Below are 23,616 nucleotides of genomic sequence, written 5' to 3' on the forward strand. Positions count from 1 at the left end.
TTGTAAATAAATACGTTGCTCGATAAATTATTGATAAAAACGCGACTTGCTAAGCAGACTGTCACATCATCTTGCTCTCATCATGTGTACAAGGCGATGAAATCGACAATTTCCCAATCTTAGATCATAAAGAATTCGATGAACGCTGTATCAACTCGTGCAGGACATGGGTCATCTTTATCTCATGGCATATTTTCGATATAAACCTGCTTGTTCATTAATGAGTGGCGCAAAAGAAAAAATTTCCACTTTTGTCCACCTCAAATCTCTTTCCTAAATATTTAGTTGACTTCTTATTTGCTTTCTAAAGTCTCCTGGTAAAGTGCTCTTCAGCCTCTTCGTCATTTAAATGTGAAATATAACATAGAGTTACTGATTTAAATCATCAGAATTCAGATCATACAAAACGTTCCTTTGACTCCCGCAATATAAATCTATTTTATTTCACTGCATCTTGTTCCACCGATACACAACTATCATTAAAATAAAACCAACCAAAATTAAACTCTGGCATTCTCTTTTGTTCGTTATAAATCCTCAATTCTTCGAGATTTGAAGGTGCCTTCTTTCGGCAAACGAGAGAATTTCGTAATAACTTCATGCAAAAAATGCTAAACATCTTTCTTTGTCATTTAGATAACATTTGTATGGTTATTTAATTACTAATAAAGAAGTTATCGAGAGATAGATTATACTGAACGTGATGAATATTGAATGGTATTTCGGCTTGTATGAGACAAATCCTCATTATCGCAATGTAAAATTCCACTGCTATTTGTTCAGTAATCAAAACTATTCGTGAGAATGAGTTTAACTCTGAGCTATCGGCGTTTTCTTTTGCTAGGCTTAAGCCCTCATCTCTTCAAGACTTAACTACAATTAAGAAACGCCATCTTTCGGCAGCTAATTTGAAATTTTGATTTCTCCATAAGACTGCAAAAAATGCTAAACATATTTGTTCCCCATTTTTTGATCGTATCACATATTTACATGGTTATTAAATTACATATAAAAGTTATCATAAATCAGATAACACAAATACACCATGAACCGTATTTCAGCAAGTGTAAAATCTCCTTTATCGTACAATAAAATTCCACCGTTATTTGTCAAGGCATCAAAACATTACAGAGAATGTGGGTTGGAGCTTTCCTTTCTGTTAAATCAACACGATTTTCCCTATCGAGCATTTTGTAGCTGCGAGTTTAGAATTTTACCAAAAACTAGAAATGCGAATGAAAGAGAACGAACCAAAACACAACGCTAGAGACGTGCATAAAAACGTCAGTTTCCACTGCGAATGAAAGAGAACGAACCAAAACACAACGCAAGAGACGTGCATAAAAACGTCAGTTTCCACCTTATTCTTACTAACACAACAAACATCATTAGGCATTCGTCACTTTGACAATCCCAAAGCAACAACAAGTGCTCGAAAGTGCCGAAGTCTGGAAGACTTTACAAAAAAGGTAAAGAGCATTTCCTAAAGATTTCACATCGCAGCTAATGAAGCTGACGAAGAAGGATAGTCGGTTTAATGAAAGAAAGGAAGGACATTCGTATCAAAACAAGTTTAAGCTGGTTCGTAAGCCTCTCTGACGTACCGCGATAATACTTGAAGCATCTCATGCGCTCAATAATCTTCTGTTTACTACCATGCATTTTACGTCAAGGAAATGATTCGGATCAATTCATATACGCACCATTATCAGGCTTAGAATCGATCGCTTTTATTATATTAATATATCTAATATACAACGTAATCTTATATGTACACAAGAGTCCTGTATAAATTGTGCAGTCTCTCTTTAGTTTGCCTTCGCAAAAAATTTTTGCACAACATGCGCAGTCTTCAATTACTTATCTCAATGAACGCTAAAAGAGTGGAAGCATGTCGAGTTTGCCAGTCGTCTCGATGTCGCATTGTTCTAGATTAACGTCAACGCTAATCTTTATGTTTTTCAGTTGGTTCAAAAACAGTATCAACTCGCTCAACAAATTTACCTCCCACAATGTGCGAGGCAGTTATGTCCCAACAATTGTACGGCATACTGTCATCGTTTACCCCTCCATGTATCATGGGAATCTTCACTACCAAATATACACGTACCTGATGACAAGTGTCCGACATCTCTCACCTTTTTGTCAATAACACAAACGCCACTGTAACTACGGCCAATTCCCATACACGAAGATAGCAAACCCCATTGATTTGTCCTAGGGTTGTACACCTCGACCGATGCAAGGTTAGCCGAACCATCGTCGCCACCGACCACAAATAGCAGCCCATTCACAGAAGCCACACCCGCGTTTCGCCTGCACATACTCATATCAGCTACAGGGCACCATTGGTTCGATTCTGGATTGTAACATTCCACCGACTTACGGACGTGAGGACCATCGTGACCACCGATAGCATACAGCAAACCATCAGCCACCTACATGATAATTAAGAAAGTCCCATGGCGTATGAACTCAAAAAAAAAACGCGCGCATAAGGTAAACGAGTAACACTCACCCCAACCCCCGCACCACTTCTTCGCGCACTCATGTCGCATACGAGATTCCATTCTTTTTTGACGGGATTGTAGCATTCCACTGAGCTGAGACAATGCCTGGATGCACCATCATATCCTCCCACGGCGTAGAGAAGACCCCCCAATACACCCACACCGACACTGCTACGACGACTTGCCATTGGTGCAATAAAACGCCATTCGTTCAACTTGGGATCGTACACCTATAAGCAAGATCGCGATGGAGATAAAGTTTTTGCAAAAATCGATGTTAGGTACACGTAAACATCATGAAGACATCCCTCGAGAAGAAGGTATTATGATGATTTCATTTTATAGTAACTTTGATACAGAAAATCGAGGCACACGCCGAAACCGTCCTTTAAGCAGTCGTTTTTCAATGGAGAAAACACAGCCTCGAGAAGTGTTTTTCACAAATGCCACTCGCAGATATTGGCTTAGATGTTAGCAAGCCAGGGTTGCTAGATTAAATTTTATAATATTCATGTTCGCTTAAGTCAAAAGTTCACAAAAATGGCAAAAAGTTCATATCATTTGTAATTTTTTGGATCGGTAGATACAAAAATTCATGAAATTTTGAAAAGTTTACAAAAAGTTCACAAAATTTTAATGTTCGTGAAAAGTTCATAAAGAGGGCAAAAATGTTCAAAAATCTATGAACTTTCTTCACGATCTGGAAACACTGTAGCATGCAAGCATGGTAGAATTCGCCCCAACGGAACTGACAGATGACAGAGTCAGACGGTTAATACAAATGATTCAAAACCCCGGATGTCTTTACCATGTCATGGTGAAGCAAGGACACCGTCTTCAAAGGGGGGGAAACAGGAGCTGTTCTATGAATTGTGAGCAGAACTCCCTTAACCATCACATTCCCTTGATCATTAGCTACGATCATAAATGATCTGAAACGGTTCAAAAATGGAATCTAGTCGTACAAATCTGATCAATGTGTAATTCATAACAATATATAAATCACACTAAAGGTGAGAAGATGTTCGCGGACCACAGTCGTGTTTTAAAAAGGTTGGCGAGTTGTGCATAAAAAAGCGAAAGTCTTTTTAAAAAGAATTATATAAAGGACCACGGCTTGAGGACAACTAAGGCTTGAGTGTACTAAATAAGCACGCTAAGCGCCTGAATCGCTTCTACTCGATAAATAAGCACCGTCAAAGTCCTAAAGTTTACTTTACTGCCAGACACACTAGGGATCCAAGCAAATTTTCAAAAAAACACCATCTTTTAGTAAAGCCTGACAAACTAGGGATTCAAAGCAAATTTTCAAAAAAAAAAACCGTCTTCTGGTAAGTTGATCACAAAAATCACTAAATGTTTGATACATTTTTTTCATTTCTCCATTAGCTGTCATATTCTTTTGATTCACGTATCATGAGATGCAGATCATGAAGAAAAAAAAAACTATTAAAACCTATGACAGGCCGAAGTGTATATAACCAGTTGTTGTCACGTTGTTCACTGATTAAATTACACTGCGCAGCTCCGTGTGTTTGACGTAGTACTTGTACATGCAGTGTTGTCATAATTATAAAATCTTTACCTCGCACGTGTTCAAGCCAGTGGTACCGTCAAAACCACCAATAGCGTAAAGCAAGCCATTCAAGACCGCAGCCCCAAGTGTACTCCGTCTAGCTTCCATGGATGCTACAGTATGCCATTGGTTGCACGATGGATCGTAACAATCAACCGTTCTTATCCTTAACGATCCATTAAAACCACCAACAGCGTATATACAACCGTTCATGACGGCCACTCCTGCCCTGCATCGGCGACTGTTCATTTCGGCCACCTGGTGCCACTGCTCAGTCTTGAAATCGTAACATTCCACACTGAAAATAAAGTAAAAACGTTCAGTGCATCTTAAGTGATTAATAAGCCCTTAATAATCGAGCTTGAGGTCTTTACGGAGAAATAACGGACCGAGGTTTTTTTGTACAGAGCGAGTCCGTAGAGCGAGGTTTGTACAAAAAGACAGAGGTCTGGTATTTCTTAGTAAAGACCAAGGAAGAAAGGTTATTAAAAGGATTATTATATGGCATTATTTGACCTGAATAGAAGCTTGTTTTCTTTCTCGTCTTTGCTGTTTTGCACGGGTTGACTTTCGTTTTTGTAGTTTTTGTCAGTAAAAAAGAAATCGTTTCAAATTGCGTCGTTTGGATAGTTAAACTGTTTTCCAAGTGTTTTTCCTTCGACTCACATTTGCAAATCATTTTTATTTTTGTTTTTTTTTACGTTTTGTTGTTTGCTTTACGAACTTTGTTTACATTTGACTGTAAAATTACGCATTTTGGATGGCGGTCCTGAGCCGTTGTCTGAGTTGAATGTTTCTGAGCCAATCAAAGCGCGTCATTTAGCAGGAAGTGACGCTTGCCATATAATAATGTACGGGTACTACGGGAGAAAGCCTTAACAATAAAATAAGGCTTTACAGACAGAATAATTCCGTTAGCTACTGCTAAATTTCATTCACATCCGGCCAAGCTTATTCCTTCTCACTCATTCACTTTAAAAGTAAAAGAAGACACCTTGGCCAGCACAACTTTTTAGTCAGTAATTCTATCAGTTCTATATTGTTCTTCCAAGAGATCTAGTTAGAGCTATCTATGTAATGTAGTTCTTTCATCCAGTGTACAACAAAAGAAAGCCTGTGCTGTAAGAGATGGATGAGCGCCGGTCAGAAACTAAATACTGCTTTGAATAGTGTATTTGCCGTGGTAAATGACAGTTCTAACAAGAGCTGTTGAAAACCAAAAATTAAGAAAAACGGTGCCTCATTAGGTGACACGTCTGCTTGAAAAAATATAAATATAATATTTAAAAAAATCTACTTTTAACATTACTAATATTTATAATAAAGGACAAGAAATGGGACGATGTCTTTCTCTCTCAGTTGACTAAATTTTTACTTTTCATTAAGTAACGTGACACCTGATGAGAAGTCTGCCAAAATGCAGCGCGTCATTTAATTCATCTCAATTCCTCTTAGAACTACCAAGTTTTTATTTACCAAAGCAAATACACCGCTCTCTATGTGTTATCATCCAATAAATTTCCTTCAAGTGAAATGAGCTGGTAAGGTCTATCACGAGTACCTGCGAATTGCTTTCGGTGCCTGTCCACCAACGACATACATCACTTTCGGTAAACCCACGGGTGTTCTTGGTCGTGTCCTTGGCGTCTGCAGGACGGAACGCTGCTCGCTCGTCAGCAAATGGTACTTCATTGCCTCGATCAGGAAGTCTTTGCAAGCAAAGTTTCGCTTGATCAAAGACTCGCTCTCCACTCGCTCGACTAGATACTCGCGTGATAGCAACGGCAGGCGAACATGCTCCATCAACTGAGCGAAGTATTCTTGTCTTTCTTCGCAGTTATGTTCCACCCATGACACGACCGCTTCAAACACCTGTCGTTCACAATAATTAGAACAGAGGTTAGCACTTTGTTGAATGAAACCTTGATTAATAGCAGGGAGGGATGTAGGATGGTTTTAGAAACCGGGGGGTGGGTGGGTGGAGCTATGCCATTCCTACATTTTTGTTACTCTTAAACCATGTTCGATAAAATTTTTGAAAGTGTGCCCCATTAAGCACGTATTACAATCGCTTTGTTGCTTGGTATATTAATTGCCAACCCCTTCTGCACTACCCTCCCCCCCCTCCCATTGCTAAATCTTGGTTGGGATAACCAAGTAAATCGACCTCTGCTTATAGTCGTTTTCTGTTTCAGTTAACATTCCACCAAAATATCCCGAACTTTCATTTTTGTCAAACACGATAAAATGAAGCCTCCGATTAGTTAGACACAGTACCAACGAAGCGGTCTCGTGAATTTGAAAATCCATTGGGAAACGCCACAACGAAGCTCGTAATAATTCAATGCAACTTATGAAAGTTCAAAGATAAAGCTACCAGGCAGAGTAAGTTTCCTCTGCGCTGCACTATCAAAATAATAGAAATCATCTGAAGTAAAATTATTGAACTGATTAACTTGACTCGCGTACACAGTGACATGAATGATTTAGTTGCAGAATGTAAACTTGAAAGTCTGCAAATCTGCACGTATAATTGATGAACGTGTTTTTAAAACCTTGCGAAGGTTGATTTCACTAAAGACGGCCTTTCATCATAATTATTTACTTCAACTATCCACTGTGCGCGCTACAAGCGTTCGGGCGGAGACAATTCGGCAATAAAAGATTTCAAGAAATGACCAGTCCTGTTTAGATTTACTTACCATAGATGTAGAAAAAATGTGAACAAGCACATACCTTTTCCTCGGAAGGTACAGTCAACTGGTCACTCGAGATGAGCTCACAGATCTGCATAGCAGGTAGATTCAAAAACTCCTCGCCATGAACGATCTCGGAGAAATGTTGTTCCGTATAAGTGTGAGCACCAGCCAGTAAGTCCATGCAGCCATGAACGTCCGCAAAACGTCGAATTCCCAGACAATTGGAGGGGTCCAACTGTTTTTTGAGAAAATCCGAGCAAGCAACTCTGACCTCGGTCATCTGAAGGAGACTTGCCACAGGAAGCAAGACCTGGAATGTGATAATGAAATGCAATTTATATGACACCATATGGAAGGCTACACTGCTTCATTTCCATACAACTACATCACTAATTTACTGCTTCCTTGCTTCACTAGTTCACAAATTTATTGCTTCACAGCTTAACTAGGACCACAGAGCATATTTTTGATTAAAGGGGCCATCAACCGCCATAGCCACGGAAGTCAGTTGCAGGTAGGCATAAATTTCAAAAATTTAAAATGGAAGCAAAATTATTGGAGGGGGGGGGGAGGGGGGTTAGGAGCCATAAACCACACAATCCCTTCTGGCTCTTTGGTCCCTTTAAGCTAAAATTTGTTCTTTGTATTTCATTGTATCTATGTAATCAAAATATCATACATGGAGCACAACAATATTGTGAACAAATGAGTTCACAGTGACAATGGCATAAGATCCTTAAACATGCTTGCACTGAAAGTTTCCTTTGAGCAAGAATTTCTTTTTACTGTACTACCGATAAAAAGCAAATCTAATCAATAATAAGATGTGAAAAATTATCCTTTCGTCACAATACATTCCTTTCATTCTGTCATTATGTTGCTTAAAATTCCAGTCCAAGATCTTTGTAATGAATCAAATTTGAAAAAAAAAACCAAACGGTTACAACCAACACATCTTTTTATTATACATAAAACCATCTTTTTTGGAAAATTTTTCTAGATTACCTGAACATTTTCTTCTGTCACTTGAATCTCTGCAGTGTAAGCAAACTCAAGAAGCATCTCCAAGGCAACGGGATCAACATCTTTTATTGTTACGTTCACCTGTTTGCTTTCTGAGAGTTCGCCAGTAAACATGGCATAAAAATACGCACTACAAGATGCTAGCACAACCTTGTGAGCAGGAAATTGAGCAGAACCAGTCTGTATAATGACATCACATAATATGTTATGTTGACGCAAATTGTTCATGGTATGAAAGGCTTTCACATAATGATCATTATTTTGATACGATGGTGAAACTGCCTGCTTCTCATCCAGGACCTCATCAGCCATTGTACGTTGGCTAATTGAATAGAAATGATTACGTTAAAATATATTTTTAGCAACTTAAATTTACAAAATCAGAACATCACACAGGCCGGAAAGCAACGGGAGTAAAGTTTAAATTGACTTGATTTGGAACTTTTAAATATGTCAAATGTAACCTACAGTATTTAATCTCTGTTTCCTTTCTTTGCAAGTAAATTGTTATGAAATTACGAGTCAAGGGCATCAGGAAATAGTACTCTAACTTTATCAACAAAGACCCAAGGTAAAGTATCACACAATTGGCGAATATGAAAGAACAAATACTATTATTCACCTTGCACTAAGCCATATACTCTACAAATAACTCGATGTTACCTTTGACTAGCACTCTAAGCTTTCAAGTCGACGAAATTCTCGCAGAAAACCATGAAAAATATCCCTGCACTTTGCTTATGTGAGATGTAAAATGAACAGGTTTCGTCAATGCTTTATTATGTTTTCATCTGATATGGCATGACGGGAAGCTTGCCCGAGAATGATAGAGACGGGGGGTCGTCCAGCGAAGCGATAATTCCAGACATCGCTCGCACATTTTAAAGAAAAAATAAAAGTAACTTTCAGGGAGTGGTTTCATGACGGCCACAGACTAAGGATTGTCTTTACAGTATATTTTCAAACACTTAAAGTGCTTATACTTTCTACAACAAAATTAAGTTAAGCAACCCACAAATGAAGGTTTAAATACTCCGAAAGACGCATGCCATGTGGTATAGTTTTTCTTCTAAATCTTAAACTATGGATGTGAGATGTTCTCGCATCTCACACATCATCAGTCGTAATGAGATGCAATACATATCAGTCAAATTATTGAAGAAATTTCAAAATCGGTATATATAGCAACTTTGGAATCGAGGCGTACTACAGTTGGCATGAAGAACAGGAGTATTTTCGTCATAGCGTCATCACTACCGATTCTTCATTTAGAAACTGTTTACTGAACTTTTTAGCCAAAAATATCTTAAATTTAGTATACAGGCGAACTAGCATCAGTATTTTCTCAACTGTCTTGGCGTTGGAACAAGCTTTTGTAGTGCCCCGAAAAAGCCACAATTTTATCCGGACCGCCTTTTTTCGTCCTCTATCAGTTACTACCACGACTGTTTATTCGTTTTCACTAAAGCTGGGGACGTCACACGCTCCTAAACTCCCCTTAATGATTGCTGTTGAGTACCATAATCATTTTAAAGCAAATGGTAGTTGAACGCTTCCATATAAAGTGACACATTGAGTTTCTAACTTTCTAACGTCGATCCTAGTCACGTACGAACACCTTCAAATTAAGCAATAGCAATCCATAATTTAAGTATGTACAAGATGATTTTTACAAAATCAAAATATTTTCAGTTAAAAATTCAACTAAAATATGCTGTTGTGTTTACACTATTCCTTCCTTTCCAATGATTCCTCGAGATATTTGAATAAGTTACGACTCAGTAACGCCTCTTTACGATACTTGAATAAATGCTCCCATAGCCAACCTACAGCAATAGAACCATTTCATCTTGACAATGGTCGGGGGTGGAGAATGGACGGGACAATTGGATCATTGGTCACAGAAAATATTTTAGAGATTTTTTTATCAAGACACAGCAAGGAAAAAGTGTCACTATTTTCATTTTCATTTTTGAGCTTCCAGAAAATATATTACCTTAAAGACGTTTGATATATAAGATAACAGAGCTTCAGTTAAAAATAGGAAATTACAATTGATAGTCTAGATAGTATAGATACATGTAACAGGTGTCTGAAGTAAAGACAAAAATTGATTTCTCGATAAGCAAAAATTGTTTTGCTTTCCTTTGTGCTCGTAGAAAAAAGAAAAATATTTTTCAAACCCTTAACAATGGCGGATCTAACGTCAGTCGAAATAAAATGAGGCTCGGTTTTAGGTGCTGTAGGTCATGGTGTTTTAAATGATAAAACTTCGTACTTCAAGATCTATAAACTGCATATCTAACTGGGGGTGGGGTGGGGTGAAGACAAAGACCTCTTACCAATCGTGATGTTATTTTCTTTAAGTTTTCGATGAATATTTGCGAGCTCTCTAGCTTGCTCCTGAAATAGTTTGAAAACACTGAAAAAGAGAAACCTCTGCAACAACAAGATCATTGCCAATGTTTGCAGCCCCATTTTGAGGGGAGGGGGGCAGTAAAACTGTTTGCAAGGAATCTCATGCATCATCGACGTAATCATCCGGGTAAATGAAAGTAATAAAGTCGATGGATTATATGTAGGTGATATGTTATTGAAAGTGGATGGGTTGTCAAGTAATTAGATCGATCCAATGCAGCAACAGGGGCTGGTTGCACAAAGGCCTAATAGCGCTATTCACTGGATAAAAAATTTTTGTAAACGTTCATAAAATATCTTAGAAGAAAAAAATATTCAATTTGAACTGTGAAATTACTGAAATAAAATATTTTTTCGAAGATTACAAACTTTCTCTGTCGTAAGAAAAATATAAACACCTTTTTTTACCAAGTTTGAAAATTTTTGCTATCCAATGGATAACGCTATCCAGGCTTCGTGCAACCGGCCCCTGGATTGTGGACGTGGCCCCCAAAAGGCGAAAATGAGAGCTTTTGCGCAAATACCTTATCGCCAAACGTGAAAAACAAGACGTCCCGTTTTGCTTCACTTGCGGCCATAATTTGTAATAAACCTGTCAACAAATTCATTGATAACAAGTCGTTTTTGCACGCTCAGTCGTGTTTGAGTTTTCTTTGTGTCTGTTCACTACAATACCTCTTGTAGCAAAATATACATCATGGCAATTTCTGGTACGCACACTTAATTATATGCATGTATAGTCCTTCACTTTTCTAACTATTAGGTCTTGTAACTGGCTGCAGTTCAGTGATGTAGCCAGCCTGTATATTTTGTTCGTATTTAATTATATGCCTATATAGTCCTTCACATTAGGTCTTGTAACTGGCTGCAGTTCAGTGATGTAGCCAGCCTGCATATTTTGTTCGTATTTAATTATATGCCTATATAGTCCTTCACATTAGGTCTTGTAACTGGTTGCAGTTCAGTGATGTAGCCAGCCTGCATATTTTGTTCGTATTTAATTATATGCCTATATAGTCCTTCACATTAGGTCTTGTAACTGGCTGCAGTTGAGTGATGTAGCCAGCCTGCATATTTTGTTCGTGCTTTGTAAATTTGATATCATTAGCATAACTCACTTCATTAGAAATCTATTGTTCTACAGTGAGTATATGACACTAAAATATTCACATAGCACGACTAAACTTGTGGGCTGGCAACACCAAACAAAGGGGGGGAAAATGTGTAGATTTCATATTCTGTTGAGGTCGGAACTTTGCAGTAAGCCACCAACATTGAGGCTTTAAAGTCACATGATATCACATCGTCACGTGATGTCAAAACCTTAAAAGCTTATGTAAACAACAGCGGCGGGGTTAGCGTTTTAGATAATAGTTTATTGAGTTTGGACGAAACGCGAGCAAAACAATCCAATACAGAAACGTGCGCAAAGTAGTTTAATCCCGTTCAGTCACCTGAATTTTTCAGGTTCATGAGACAATTGCTTAAATTGTCCAGCAGTGCGAAGATCATATCTTCATTTAGTAGTTTAATTGGCTTACTTACTTTTCAGCTGTTTATCGCCATTAAAAGCACCACAGCCCCAATTTCCTTTAAAATTAAATTAAAGCTTTATCAATCTCCCTTAAGTAAACACAGTCGAGGGGATGTAACCATAATTAGATTAAAAAGCGAAAACATTGAAAAGGTCATGCTGCTGTGAAGCTTTAAATACTATTGTTAAACACAGATCACGATTTATAGTAAATCTTTCCCCTGTTAAGTGGCAGCTACCCCCTCTCTACACAAAATTAAAATCCCACCCATCCCATGAATAGCTTATGATATCATACCCGTTGCAACAGCTGGCAAATGATTTCGATCTTCAATGTTTCGCGAGAGAAAACCTACGTATGCCTTAAAACAAGAAAAAATATCAAAGGTTCGATTACATCATGGAAAATTATAAAATAAACACAATGAAACGCGTGCACTGATTGGTCTAGAGCTGTGTTTTCATGAGCCTGTGCAAAACACATCTGAGCTCACCGATCAAATCAATCATAACAATCAATCAGTCAAAGAGAATTTGCAAATCGATCATGAATACATTTTAGAGGAAAAATTAAAACGTTTACTTTAAATTTGTCTGTTTCGCATCATTATTATTTTATAAAAGAAATAAAAGATGTTTTTCGTGTTTGCACTGGATTATGCAAACCTCGGAGACGTTTGTGAAAACTCTCGCGCCACGAGCAGATGCAACCCTCGACCTTCGGTCCCGGGCTTGCACTGATCTGCTCTCGAGTTCTCCCAAAGGTCTCCTCGTTTTGCATAAGCCTGTGAAAACACAGTAAACATCTTTTATTTCTTCAAGAAAGAATACACCTTCGCGCAATAAACCGCACAGTAAAAAGCAGCCAACTCAACGTTGCAAAAAACCCAAGTTGTGATTTGACAAACGAGATTCGTCAAGCTTACCTTGTTTAGTTCACGTGTTATATTATAGGGAGTAAATTGCTCAGTATAATTGACAAATGGTCGGGCATCGATGGCGACTACACTCGTTAATCTTCGCCCCCAGCTATCTCTGTATAAATAGCAAAATAATACGTCGAATGAAGTGTAGTTTGATCGACACCGCAAGAACTGTGAACACGAGTAAAATGGAAATGCAAACGTATGTTTTGGTTGGAGAGTAAATCAGGCCTTCTTCATATTTCCAACAGACTCATCTGCTTCAAAAACCGCACCTTAGTGTGTCATCCTTAACTGGTCCCATAAATCTGAAAGTCTTTGCATAGCCAGTATATTTTCCGAAACGTTGAGCTCCAGTTATTATTAGACATTCGTTATCTTCGAGTTTCTCCGTGATCAATCGCGATACGATCATTTCCGGATACATGAGAAAGCGAATCTCCTCTTGAACACAGCCCTAAAAGTGAACGAGCACGCATAAGCAAGCTGCGCTGCTCAATACAATTCTGGTAAACACACGAGTTCAAATTTCAGCAAACTTTTACTCGAGATAATACACCACCTCCAACCAAGCAATTTGCAAAGTCCACCTGTAAACATAGAAATACGCCATTGATGTATCTGAAGCCAACATCTTTTCGGAAAACATCTTGACTGGAAGGTGTGAACTAGAGAATCTTTACCCACACCAACTACATTTACACAATCTCTACTGATTTCATCTCTAATGAACAACGTCTATTGAGTGTAGCAAGAGAATCTATATTCACACTACCTACATTTACACAATCTCTACTGACTTCATCTCTAATGAACAACGTCTATTGAGTGCAGCAAGAGAATCTATATTCACACTAACTACATTTACACAATCTCTACTGATTTCATCTCTAATGAACAACGTCTTTGAGTGTAGCAAGAGAATCTATATTCACACTAACTACATTTACACAATCTCTACTGACTTCATCTCTAATGAACAACGTCTATTGAGTGCAGCAAGAGAATCTATATTCACACTAACTACATTTACACAATCTCTACTGATTTCATCTCTAATGAACAACGTCTATTGAGTGTAGCAAGAGAATCTATATTCACACTAACTACATTTACACAATCTCTACTGATTTCATCTCTAATGAACAACGTCTATTGAGTGTAGCAAGAGAATCTATATTCACACTAACTACATTTACAGAATCTCTACTGATTTCATCTCTAATGAACAACGTCTATTGAGTGTAGCAAGAGAATCTATATTCACACTACCTACATTTACACAATCTCTACTGATTTCATCTCTAATGAACAACGTCCTATTGAGTGCAGCAAGAGAATCTATATTCACACTAACTACATTTACAGAATCTCTACTGATTTCATCTCTAATGAACAACGTCTATTGAGTGCAGCAAGAGAATCTATATTCACACTAACTACAATTACACAGTCTCTACTGATTTCATCTCTAATGAACAACGTCTATTGAGTGTAGCAAGAGAATCTATATTCACACTACCTACATTTACACAATCTCTACTGATTTCATCTCTAATAAAAAACGTCTATTGAGTGTAGCAAGAGGATCTTTATTCACACTACCTACATTTACACAATCTCTACTGACTTCATCTCTAATGAACAACGTCTATTGAGTGCAGCAAGAGAATCTATATTCACACTAACTACATTTACACAATCTCTACTGATTTCATCTCTAATGAACAACGTCTATTGAGTGTAGCAAGAGAATCTATATTCACACTAACTACATTTACACAATCTCTACTGACTTCATCTCTAATGAACAACGTCTATTGAGTGCAGCAAGAGAATCTATATTCACACTAACTACATTTACACAATCTCTACTGACTTCATCTCTAATGAACAACGTCTATTGAGTGTAGCAAGAGAATCTATATTCACACTACCTACATTTACACAATCTCTACTGACTTCATCTCTAATGAACAACGTCTATTGAGTGCAGCAGGAGAATCTATATTCACACTACCCACATTTACACAATCTCTACTGATTTCATCTCTAATGAACAACGTCTATTGAATGCAGCAAGAGAATCTATATTCACACTGACTACATTTACACAATCTCTACTGATTTCATCTCTAATGAACAACGTCTATTGAGTGTAGCAAGAGAATCTATATTCACACTAACTACATTTACACAATCTCTACTGATTTCATCTCTAATGAACAACGTCTATTGAGTGTAGCAAGAGGATCTTTATTCACACTACCTACATTTACACAATCTCTACTGATTTCATCTCTAATGAACAACGTCTATTGAATGCAGCAAGAGAATCTATATTCACACTAACTACATTTACACAATCTCTACTGATTTCATCTCTAATGAACAACGTCTACTGACACAAACTTCACAAATCAAACTACACAAACCTGTTGCGTTTTCGTTGTTTCTCTCATACATACATACCTGTAACATCCCTGGAGCATTATCTTCGATTGTACCTTCACTAACAGCACGCAAATTAGTCAACGTTGTCTTACGCCTAAAATACAAAACTCATCTTTCATTGAAGTGTACATACAGGTACCTTTGAAGTTTACATAGAGGTATCATTAAAGTGTACATACAGGTACCATTGAAGTGTACATACAGGTACCTTTGAAGTGTACATAGAGGTACCAATGAATCCAACATTTTTATCCAACAAAATACGTCTTAATCGGCATAGCTTTCATTCCCTCCCCCATTGCAAGCTTCACAATCATGGAATAAAAACACACCAGAACGTCTATAGCTTCATTTAACACTTAATGAATTAGGATGCATACCTATTAAGTAAGATCTTGCATCTGTAAATCTATTTCCTAATCATATATGCTAGCTCAAGACGTCCCACAAAGCGTATCATGTAAATTTACATGTACACGTAAAAACGTTACATAGTTCCATCTTAGATAAGGAAATTAAATATTATCCAACCACAACCCTACGAAAACAGTCACGGTCAACTAGGCACCTAAAATATTTCCCTTCCTACCCTCTCCCACCCTAGATTTTTATGTCGTTACATTCAATGTGATTACCTGCCCCAGTTAGGAATTTCATCTTGATGTAAAACTTGCCTTTGAAAGGACAATGTTCCTTCAGGCACTAAAACATAAACAGATATTAGCTTAAAAGTCAAGGGACAGTAAGAGATACCATTGGTAGGCAGTGATATAATCGTACTCTAAGTCAAGGGACAGTAAGAGATACCATTGGTAGGCAGTGGTATAATCGTACTCTAAGTTAAGTCGGCACGTCCACTTTGGATTATGTAGAGTAAGCAAACAATATATCGGTAAATGTGCGACTCTTACTATCTTCAATCACTGAATTAAAGTACGAAATGAAAGCTGCCAGTTTATGGAGGTTTGTTTCGTTGTCTTCGTCAAATCTTTCAAAGAGTCTGAAAGAAGAGCAATTTAAAAGTTCCAGTAGTTTGCTTGGAAAAGTCTTGATAATTTACAAGAGCCTCGAGCAACAAAAGGCGTTTGTTACACGTTTGTAAACGTTACACTACGAGGCAGGCAAAGAGTAGATATCAATCTTCAGAAAGAACTGTACAAAGCTGACGGCCATTTCCACAACATATATAGGCAAAGAATTTTACCTATTGAAATTTACCGATGGTAAGCTGCGCGAAAATTCACGACTGCCGTGATTTCTGCGAGGGAATAGACAAAGAAACGCCGAAGCTAGAAGACAGGCCGCCTAAATAATGAAAGAGAAAAATTTCTACGGTGACAAAAAAAACCACGATGGCACGAATAATTGCACAATACTTGACGTTGGGACAATGTCAACATCTTCTCAACGTGTTGTTTAAGAATAGGAGGAGGCTGCAAGTGAAAAAGCATCAATTTTTAAACTACTGGCACTTCGCAAACGCATAGAAAGTAAGAGGCAATGAAATCAAAAATAAAGGAGGGGGCACTGACATTAAAAGTAAAGGAGAGGGCACTGACATCAAAAGTAAAGGAGGGGGCACTGACATTAAAAGTAAAAGAGAGGTCACTGACATATAAAATAAAGGGGGGCAGACATATAAAGAGGGGTGAATCAAAAGTAAAGCAGGGGGCACTGACATTAAAAGTAAAGGAGGGGGCACCGAAATCAAAAGCATTGAAGGGTAACTGATGAAGGGGTGCTAATATGACAAATTTGGGAGGTAAAATGTTGTCTTGGCTAGTACGCTGTGTACACGAATCTTTTAATGACCATCAAAATGAAAAATATCAATACACTACCAACATAGACATTTATCGAATTTGCCTACCATAAAAGAGGCAAGTCGATAGCTGAAAAGAGCACAAAAATACCATATGACATCATGAAGTGTGACGTCAATTACCTGAGTGACGATCTCCTTCATATTTAACACCAATTCAACGATACCAGGAAGTACGATTTCAAAGAAACGCTCCCGATAGTCACAAGCTGCGCTCTGTAGAATAAACAGTCAAAAATATGCTGTGGTGATCCAATAAAACCAAAGAAGTACACCTCATCCGAACGAACTTTGTCCAGACTCACTATCAGTACTGAACTGTTGGTCCTTGAGGTCATGAAAAAATTTTGGATTAGACTACTGGAAGGAAAAAAATTTGTCCAGACTCACTATCAGTACTGAACTGTTGGTCATTGACGTCATGCAAAGATTTTGGATTAGATTACTGGAAGGAAAAAAAAACTTCTCAAAACTACTTACTTACATTTACAAAATCATCCAATACCCTGAAATTTGATGGCTTGGAATTGTACTTCAATATAATGTCCTGAAATAAATACAATAGATTTTTTGAAATACAATACAAATTGTTTTGATGGTGGAGGGGTGGGGTGGGGTGGTGGTAAAGCTATCGCTCAAGCAAACACAAAGCAATAAACCTTTAAATCCTCGACGCTGTATATCGATTTCGCTGAGAAAGATCTAACCACGAGGTTCCAACGATCTTTCGAGTCCCCATCTCCATCTTTCTTTAAAAATAATCAATGGTGAGCGCATGTTAAAATGCAAATGATGACGTATTGTAACTTCCTATGGTTGGTGGTTGCCAACGTCGATTTTATTTCGAAATCATATAAGTGGCTATAAAAATGTGCATAAAGCAACTGAAAGGTGGAAGTATTATGGAACTGCTCCGTGTATTTACATGCTCACCTTTGATTTGGGTTTACAGCAAGGCAACAATACTTGGTTGCCTTTCGCACAATAATCTCTAAACAAAAAGAAATTGGTAAATCACAGTGCAATTTTACCAAAACACGAACATTGGATATACCTGAACTCCTTGGGATAAGGACGACTTGGATTGTACGGCTAATAAGCAACAAATAATGAACATATACAATTCAAATGATGATTATGGTTTCAACCCCCGCTCCAAGGCCGTAGCTAGCCTCGATACTTGCGCGGGGCGCGAAACATTCATATAAGCATGTTTCAAAGGAACTTAATACAGCAGAACATGAATATATAATTATTGCCACTCCCCACTTCCACTAACAAGCAGGCTAATGTCTTCCACGCTCATACTTAAGTTGAAAATTGATTTTAGGCCATTTCAGTATAATCGTTGAAGTCAAAGTTATTCCCCGTTTCCGACGGTAGACACACACGTGTGAAAAATACGAGATCAAATTAAAAAATTCAGACAATCAAATGGTCGGACATAGTATTGTTTATGTAGAATAGTGGCAATAAAAAAAAAAGAAGATGATCTTGGGGCATTTGTAAATCTTATTTTAGAAATACAGAACGACTAATTATAAAAGCAGTAGGTATAAGAGTGAATAAAAACAATTTTCCGTCCAATGAAAGGAATGCTTGGATATGATACGCAATATGCAGATACAAAACTATAGAGAAAAATAAAAACATTTCTAGCGTTGTCGCGGTTATTACGAGTGCCGTAAGAAAGTGTTGATGAGTTTGATATGTATTTGTCAAAACAAGCTTAAGCAGACAAAGAGCATGCGAAAAAATTGACCAGATACCAAAGTTCATGGTCATGGCAACGACCAACTGCATCTACTAGCACCGATTTTGAAGTAAATAGCATGCTTAGTAACAATTTAATAGAGAAATCATCTGCGCATGCGCTCGAGCATGCGCAGTTCACTCGACCAATTGTTCACAGTCATGGCAACGACTAACTATGTGTGCTTGCACTACATTTGCGGCAATTAGCTCAATTAGTCGCAAATTATGAAAGAAATCATCTGGGCATGCGCAGTAGTGACTTTAATAATACCACAACTTTCGTAAGCCTTTGAATTGACGTATATATATATAAAGCTAAAACTTCATATAGTAGATATCAACTAGCAGTGGAAGCTGGGTGCGATATAGTATGCAGTGGCTTAGGGGCCCAGACTTCGGTTGCGACCGTACTCTCCCTGCGTATCCCGATGGGTCTGATAGGTCTGATGGGCGGAAGCTTGCTATTGCATCTCCCATGTAGGATAGCGTGGAGGGGCCGAAATCTCCCATCGAAACGTTAACATGCGGCGTTCTAGTGCCTTACGCTTAAGAAGGTATCGGGAAGCATGGCCCGAAAACGGGGTTTTTTTGCTTTCGAATTTCATCTTTTTCTTTATCTCATAAAAGAAACTAGAACATCCAAGGATGCTACAAAGGTTCAAAACACTTCTGCCTTTTTGACTTATAATTTAAACCAACTTTAAGCATGTTTATACGTTTTTTACTTGTTACGTTTTACAATGTAACTTTCTCATAACTCTCTCGTGATGAACGAGAGCCTCCCTATCTCGTCATGAACGAAAGCATCCATGGGCTTCGTGGAAAAACAGACTATCTACTTTTTTATAATAATTTTTACGAAGATAACATTTAATAAGCCAAGCCATTTGTCGTCGAAATTGAACCCTTACGTCATAAAATTCTAATTCATTTTGGATTGTAAATTTCTTTTTATCTTACAATACTTTTGTATAAATAATCGTTCTGAATAACTAGAATCCGATTCACAAATGCCTCAAAACTCAAAAGCATCTCCTGACCATTTTATTGCCACTATTCTACATAAACAATACTATGTCCGACCATTCGATTGTCCGAATTTTGCAATTCGATCTCGTATTTTTGGCACGTGTGCCTACCATCGGAAAGGTGGGTTGGTAGTCTACATAATGATGATATAATCCTTTTTGAAATAAAGTACGTAACTGATGACGTAAAAGACGTAAACTGGATGTAGCAAAATCTCGTACAACAAAAAGTTCCTCGACTTTCTCTAAGGTGAATGAAGACTATAATGTAATGACGGACACAACATTGGTTCAATTGCCAATTCAACATCTGAAACATCTGAATCTCTTACCTCAAACAAGATTATATGATTCTTACTCGGGATTAGCGGGTCGTCCGTATGAAGACAATTCGGATACTTCAACAATGTTTCATAATCAATACCCTAATGATTAAATAAAGCACCGTTAATATCATAAAGTCATGTGAGCACAACATTGGTTAGGTGTTTTATAGTAGCAGTCATAGAGAGTGTATGTTTACTGTAGTCAGTCATAGAGAGTGTATGCTATACTGTTGTCAGTCATAGAGAGTGTATGTTATACTGTAGTCAGTCATAGAGAGTGTATGTTATTATACATGTATGTCAGTCATAGAGAGAGTGTATGTTATACTGTAGTCAGTCATAGAGAGTGTATGTTATACTGTAGTCAGTCAGTCATAGAGAGTGTATGTTATACTGTTGTCAGTCATATAGATATGTTATACTGTTGTCAGTCATATAGAGTGTATGTTATACTGTAGTCAGTCATAGAGATTGTGTGCTATACTGTAGATTGTATGTTATACTGTAGTCAGTCATAGAGATTGTATGAGTGTAGAGATTGTATTATACTGTAGTCAGTCATAGAGAGTGTATGTTATACTGTGTCAGTCATAGAGATTGTATGTATATGTTATACTGTAGTCAGTCATAGAGATTGTATGCTATACTGTAGTCAGTCATAGAGAGATGTTATACTGTAGTGATTGTATACTGTAGTCAGTCATAGAGATTGTATGTTATACTGTATAGTGTATGTTATACTGTAGTCAGTCATAGAGATTGTATGCTATACTGTAGTCAGTCATAGAGACTGTATGCTATACTGTTGTCATTCATAGAGATTGTATGCTGTACTGTAGTCAGTCATAGAGACTGTATGCTATAGTCAGTCATGTATTACTGTAGTCAGTCATAGAGAATGTGCTATACTGTTGTCAGTCATAGAGATTGTATGCTGTACTGTAGTCAGTCATAGAGACTGTATGCTATACTGTTGTCAGTCATAGAGATTGTATGCTGTACTGTAGTCAGTCATAGAGAATGTATGTTTCAATCAAGCTGCATGCAGTGATGATATGTTAAAAACAGCCATTGATAATTTGAAAGGCCTTAGAAAGTCATAAAGTTTTGATTTTAATACATACATATTCTGTTGGTTGCTCATCAATGTCATCGGTAATTGTAATGCCTTCGTTTGACTCATTCTTTGCATTACTTTCAACAAGTGGTTTAACAAGATTGTCTTCATCAGGTATATGTTCATAATAAGCATCACAAGATTTGGAGCCTTCTTCAGTGTTTGCCATCTGACCCATGTTATGTTGTTCACATGAGACATTGCCAACAATGGATTCATTGATTACTTCAGTGTTTGTCATTTGCCCCATGTCATCTTTTTTACATACAACATTACCAGCAGTAGATTCTTTGATGACTTCTGTACTTGTCATCAGTTCCATGTTATCCTTTTTACAAGCAACAATGCCAACAATGGACTCATTGATTTCTTCAGTGCTTGTCATCTGCCTTGTGTTACCTTGCTTACATGAGTCATAGGCAACAATAGATTCGTTGTTTACTTCGGATGAAGTATCAACTTCCATCATTGTCTCTTTATCGCGATTAACTGCATCCTATGTAATAAATTATAAATAGGCATTCATGTAACTCAAAACCCTCTCCCTTTAAAATATATAAACCTATATATGCTGTGTTTATTAGTTTGTGCTAACTATACATAATATATAATAATTTATACAATATACACGATATGTATAATAAATAACAATTTAATGTAATGACAATAGAAGAAATTAAGAATGCAATAAAATAAACAATCAACAGGCAAATTTGTGTACTAAACTTCTATAAAAAACAGAATTACCAACACAAGTAATATTTTAAGCATTGTACCTCACTATCTGTACATTTCTCTTTAATGCTTGGTTCCTTGGGAGGATGCGCACATAGAAGCTTCATATCTGTGATTGAAACATCTGATGGATTTTGGTTTGGTTGGATATCCTCATCAAAGGATATGTCCTTTACCAAAGGCAGCTTGATGTCCTGGGAAAATTTACTACATTTGATATTTTCTTCTGAAGCCATGAAGTGCTCTTCTTCAAAAGTGATTGATTGTGTATTGCCTAAAACATACAAGCACATTTGAAATGTACACAAAGGGGTCCTTGAAACTTTCCAAAGAGTCTCACACAGTACTTGTAATTCAAATAGATGCTCATTCCAGACTGCAGAGTTGGTCAGTTTTTCTTAATATCTCGGTGGAAGAAAACTGGAAAATATCAACCCGGGGGGATAATGGGTGGCACACATGTACCCAATAGCCTTAAGTTTTGTAACTTTTCTGTTTTCGGCTTTTCAATTGATAAATATCTCGTATCTGGGGCAAAACTGCCCAACTCTGCAGTGTCCTTAACATTCAACCAACCCAGTTTCTTAACACATCTTATTGTAAATATGCTGAATTGATGTCGAATTTACACGGAATGTGCCCGGACGTAATCGCAAAAACACGCTGCAACTAAGTGACAGATCCTGCAGAAAATTATCAACCATTGGAAATTCACAGCGGTGTGTATGGCAATTGCATCTACAATTCAGTAGCTCGTATGCTCAAAAAGTATACATGTTATACTTCTTTTCATTAACAAACAAGCAGCCAGCAAAAATTGTAAGAAAGCAAGCATTTGCCTACAAATTATAGCGAAGTAAAGACTGTAAAGTTATTAAAATCACCTCTGGAATGGTTGCAATCATTCCTTCTTGTTATTACATCATCCGCACGCGCTCTCTTTAAAAACGCATCGATTTTCCCCTGTCGCAATCGTTTCATTCCCAGGATTTTGGGTATTTGGCAAACAATTTCATTGCAAGCATTCTTTCCAATGACGTTGTTTTCAATGTTTTTTTCAAGTACGAGAGACTTCGAGTGTATTTATGACGTCAGGCACTTTCGTGCAGTCAATTCCCATCGCTCACAATGATAGATCGTCCCCAAATTTTCTTTCTTCGAAATAATTTTGTTGTTGGTTTTGGATGTAAACGCTGTTTCTTTATTGGTTGAAATCATGTTAGATAAAACAGCTAATAAAAATGTTGAGAGGTCATATAAACACAATACCTAATGGACTCACGCTGCGTATTGCATTAGATTTTTCTTCTTGCCGTGCGAATTCCAAATTCATTAATAAAACAGCCAGTAGGACATTAGAGACATGGAGTGGAAGGTACATACCTTCATGAATCATCGCTAAAACTATCGCTGAAACGTATTTCCACATGACAGCTTAAGTTTGACGTCGTTTACACGGTAAAAGCGTTGTCAGTCGAGGTTAATGGTTGAGTCATGATGAAATTAAGGATGACAAGTCGAAGGTCATGGAAAATGGCCAAAATGAATTTGTCTTTGTGTCAATAAATTTTGCTTGTTTATACAATGTCACATTTCTGTATATTTCTTTATCATCAACAAATTTCCTTGACCTTTCGTCGTTTTTCAGACCTCAAATTCACCTTGAAATTCTAAACACAGTCTTGACCGTTAACCT

At 37.4% G+C, this 23,616-nt stretch overlaps 2 protein-coding genes across 4 annotated transcripts; both read right to left on the reverse strand.

Moving 5' to 3' along the window:
* Positions 1–1,705: 1,705 nt before the first annotated feature.
* On the reverse strand, positions 1,706–8,673 carry LOC124453693 (kelch-like protein 2). Of its 2 annotated transcripts, none has more exons than XM_047004519.1 (7): positions 8,472–8,673; positions 7,791–8,130; positions 6,823–7,095; positions 5,648–5,958; positions 4,096–4,384; positions 2,519–2,740; positions 1,706–2,438 (listed from the first exon to the last, which is right to left on the reverse strand). In XM_047004519.1, the coding sequence occupies exons 2-7, from the start codon at positions 8,118–8,120 to the stop codon at positions 2,055–2,057; spliced, it is 1,809 nt and encodes a 602-aa protein (XP_046860475.1). In that variant the 5' UTR covers positions 8,121–8,130; positions 8,472–8,673; the 3' UTR covers positions 1,706–2,054. The 2 variants fall into 2 exon arrangements, with proteins under 2 accessions (XP_046860475.1, XP_046860476.1); XM_047004520.1 differs by having other exon boundaries at positions 8,431–8,673.
* Positions 8,674–9,389: 716 nt separating this feature from the next.
* LOC124453690 (poly(ADP-ribose) glycohydrolase-like) lies at positions 9,390–23,552 on the reverse strand. 2 transcript variants are annotated; one of them, XM_047004514.1, is made up of 22 exons: positions 22,805–23,552; positions 21,962–22,194; positions 21,193–21,681; positions 20,075–20,167; positions 18,014–18,051; positions 17,893–17,950; positions 17,619–17,708; positions 17,444–17,506; positions 17,083–17,175; positions 16,514–16,570; positions 16,342–16,442; positions 16,049–16,137; positions 15,773–15,839; positions 15,156–15,231; positions 13,229–13,273; positions 12,959–13,140; positions 12,687–12,795; positions 12,059–12,122; positions 11,772–11,816; positions 10,751–10,818; positions 10,151–10,211; positions 9,390–9,634 (listed from the first exon to the last, which is right to left on the reverse strand). In XM_047004514.1, exons 1-22 carry the CDS (start codon positions 22,899–22,901, stop codon positions 9,537–9,539), a joined length of 2,316 nt encoding a protein of 771 aa, XP_046860470.1. In that variant the 5' UTR covers positions 22,902–23,552; the 3' UTR covers positions 9,390–9,536. The 2 variants fall into 2 exon arrangements, 1 of the variants encoding a protein (XP_046860470.1); XR_006951163.1 differs by lacking the exon at positions 10,751–10,818 and having other exon boundaries at positions 9,548–9,634.
* Between the last annotated feature and the right edge of the window lie 64 nt (positions 23,553–23,616).

This window comes from Xenia sp. Carnegie-2017, unplaced genomic scaffold (assembly GCF_021976095.1).
Source record: "Xenia sp. Carnegie-2017 unplaced genomic scaffold, XeniaSp_v1 HiC_scaffold_25, whole genome shotgun sequence".
NCBI classification, from domain to species: Eukaryota; Metazoa; Cnidaria; class Anthozoa; order Malacalcyonacea; family Xeniidae; genus Xenia; species Xenia sp. Carnegie-2017.

Bases quoted from the DNA above. Each gene is read 5' to 3' on its own strand.
- LOC124453693 (XM_047004519.1), bottom strand. From the start codon at position 8,120: ATGGCTGATGAGGTCCTGGATGAGAAGCAGGCAGTTTCACCATCGTAT. The intron at 2,741-4,095 runs GTAAAGATTTTA...TCTTGCTTATAG, and splicing joins CTGGCTTGAACACGTGCGAG to GTGTACGATCCCAAGTTGAA. The intron at 2,439-2,518 runs GTGAGTGTTACT...ATTATCATGTAG, and splicing joins GAAGTGGTGCGGGGGTTGGG to GTGGCTGATGGTTTGCTGTA.
- LOC124453690 (XM_047004514.1), bottom strand. From the start codon at position 22,901: ATGAAACGATTGCGACAGGGGAAAATCGATGCGTTTTTAAAGAGAGCG. The intron at 18,052-20,074 runs GTAAGAGATTCA...GTTGCTTATTAG, and splicing joins ATCATATAATCTTGTTTGAG to CCGTACAATCCAAGTCGTCC. The intron at 11,817-12,058 runs GTATGATATCAT...TTAATTTTAAAG, and splicing joins TTTGCCAGCTGTTGCAACGG to GAAATTGGGGCTGTGGTGCT.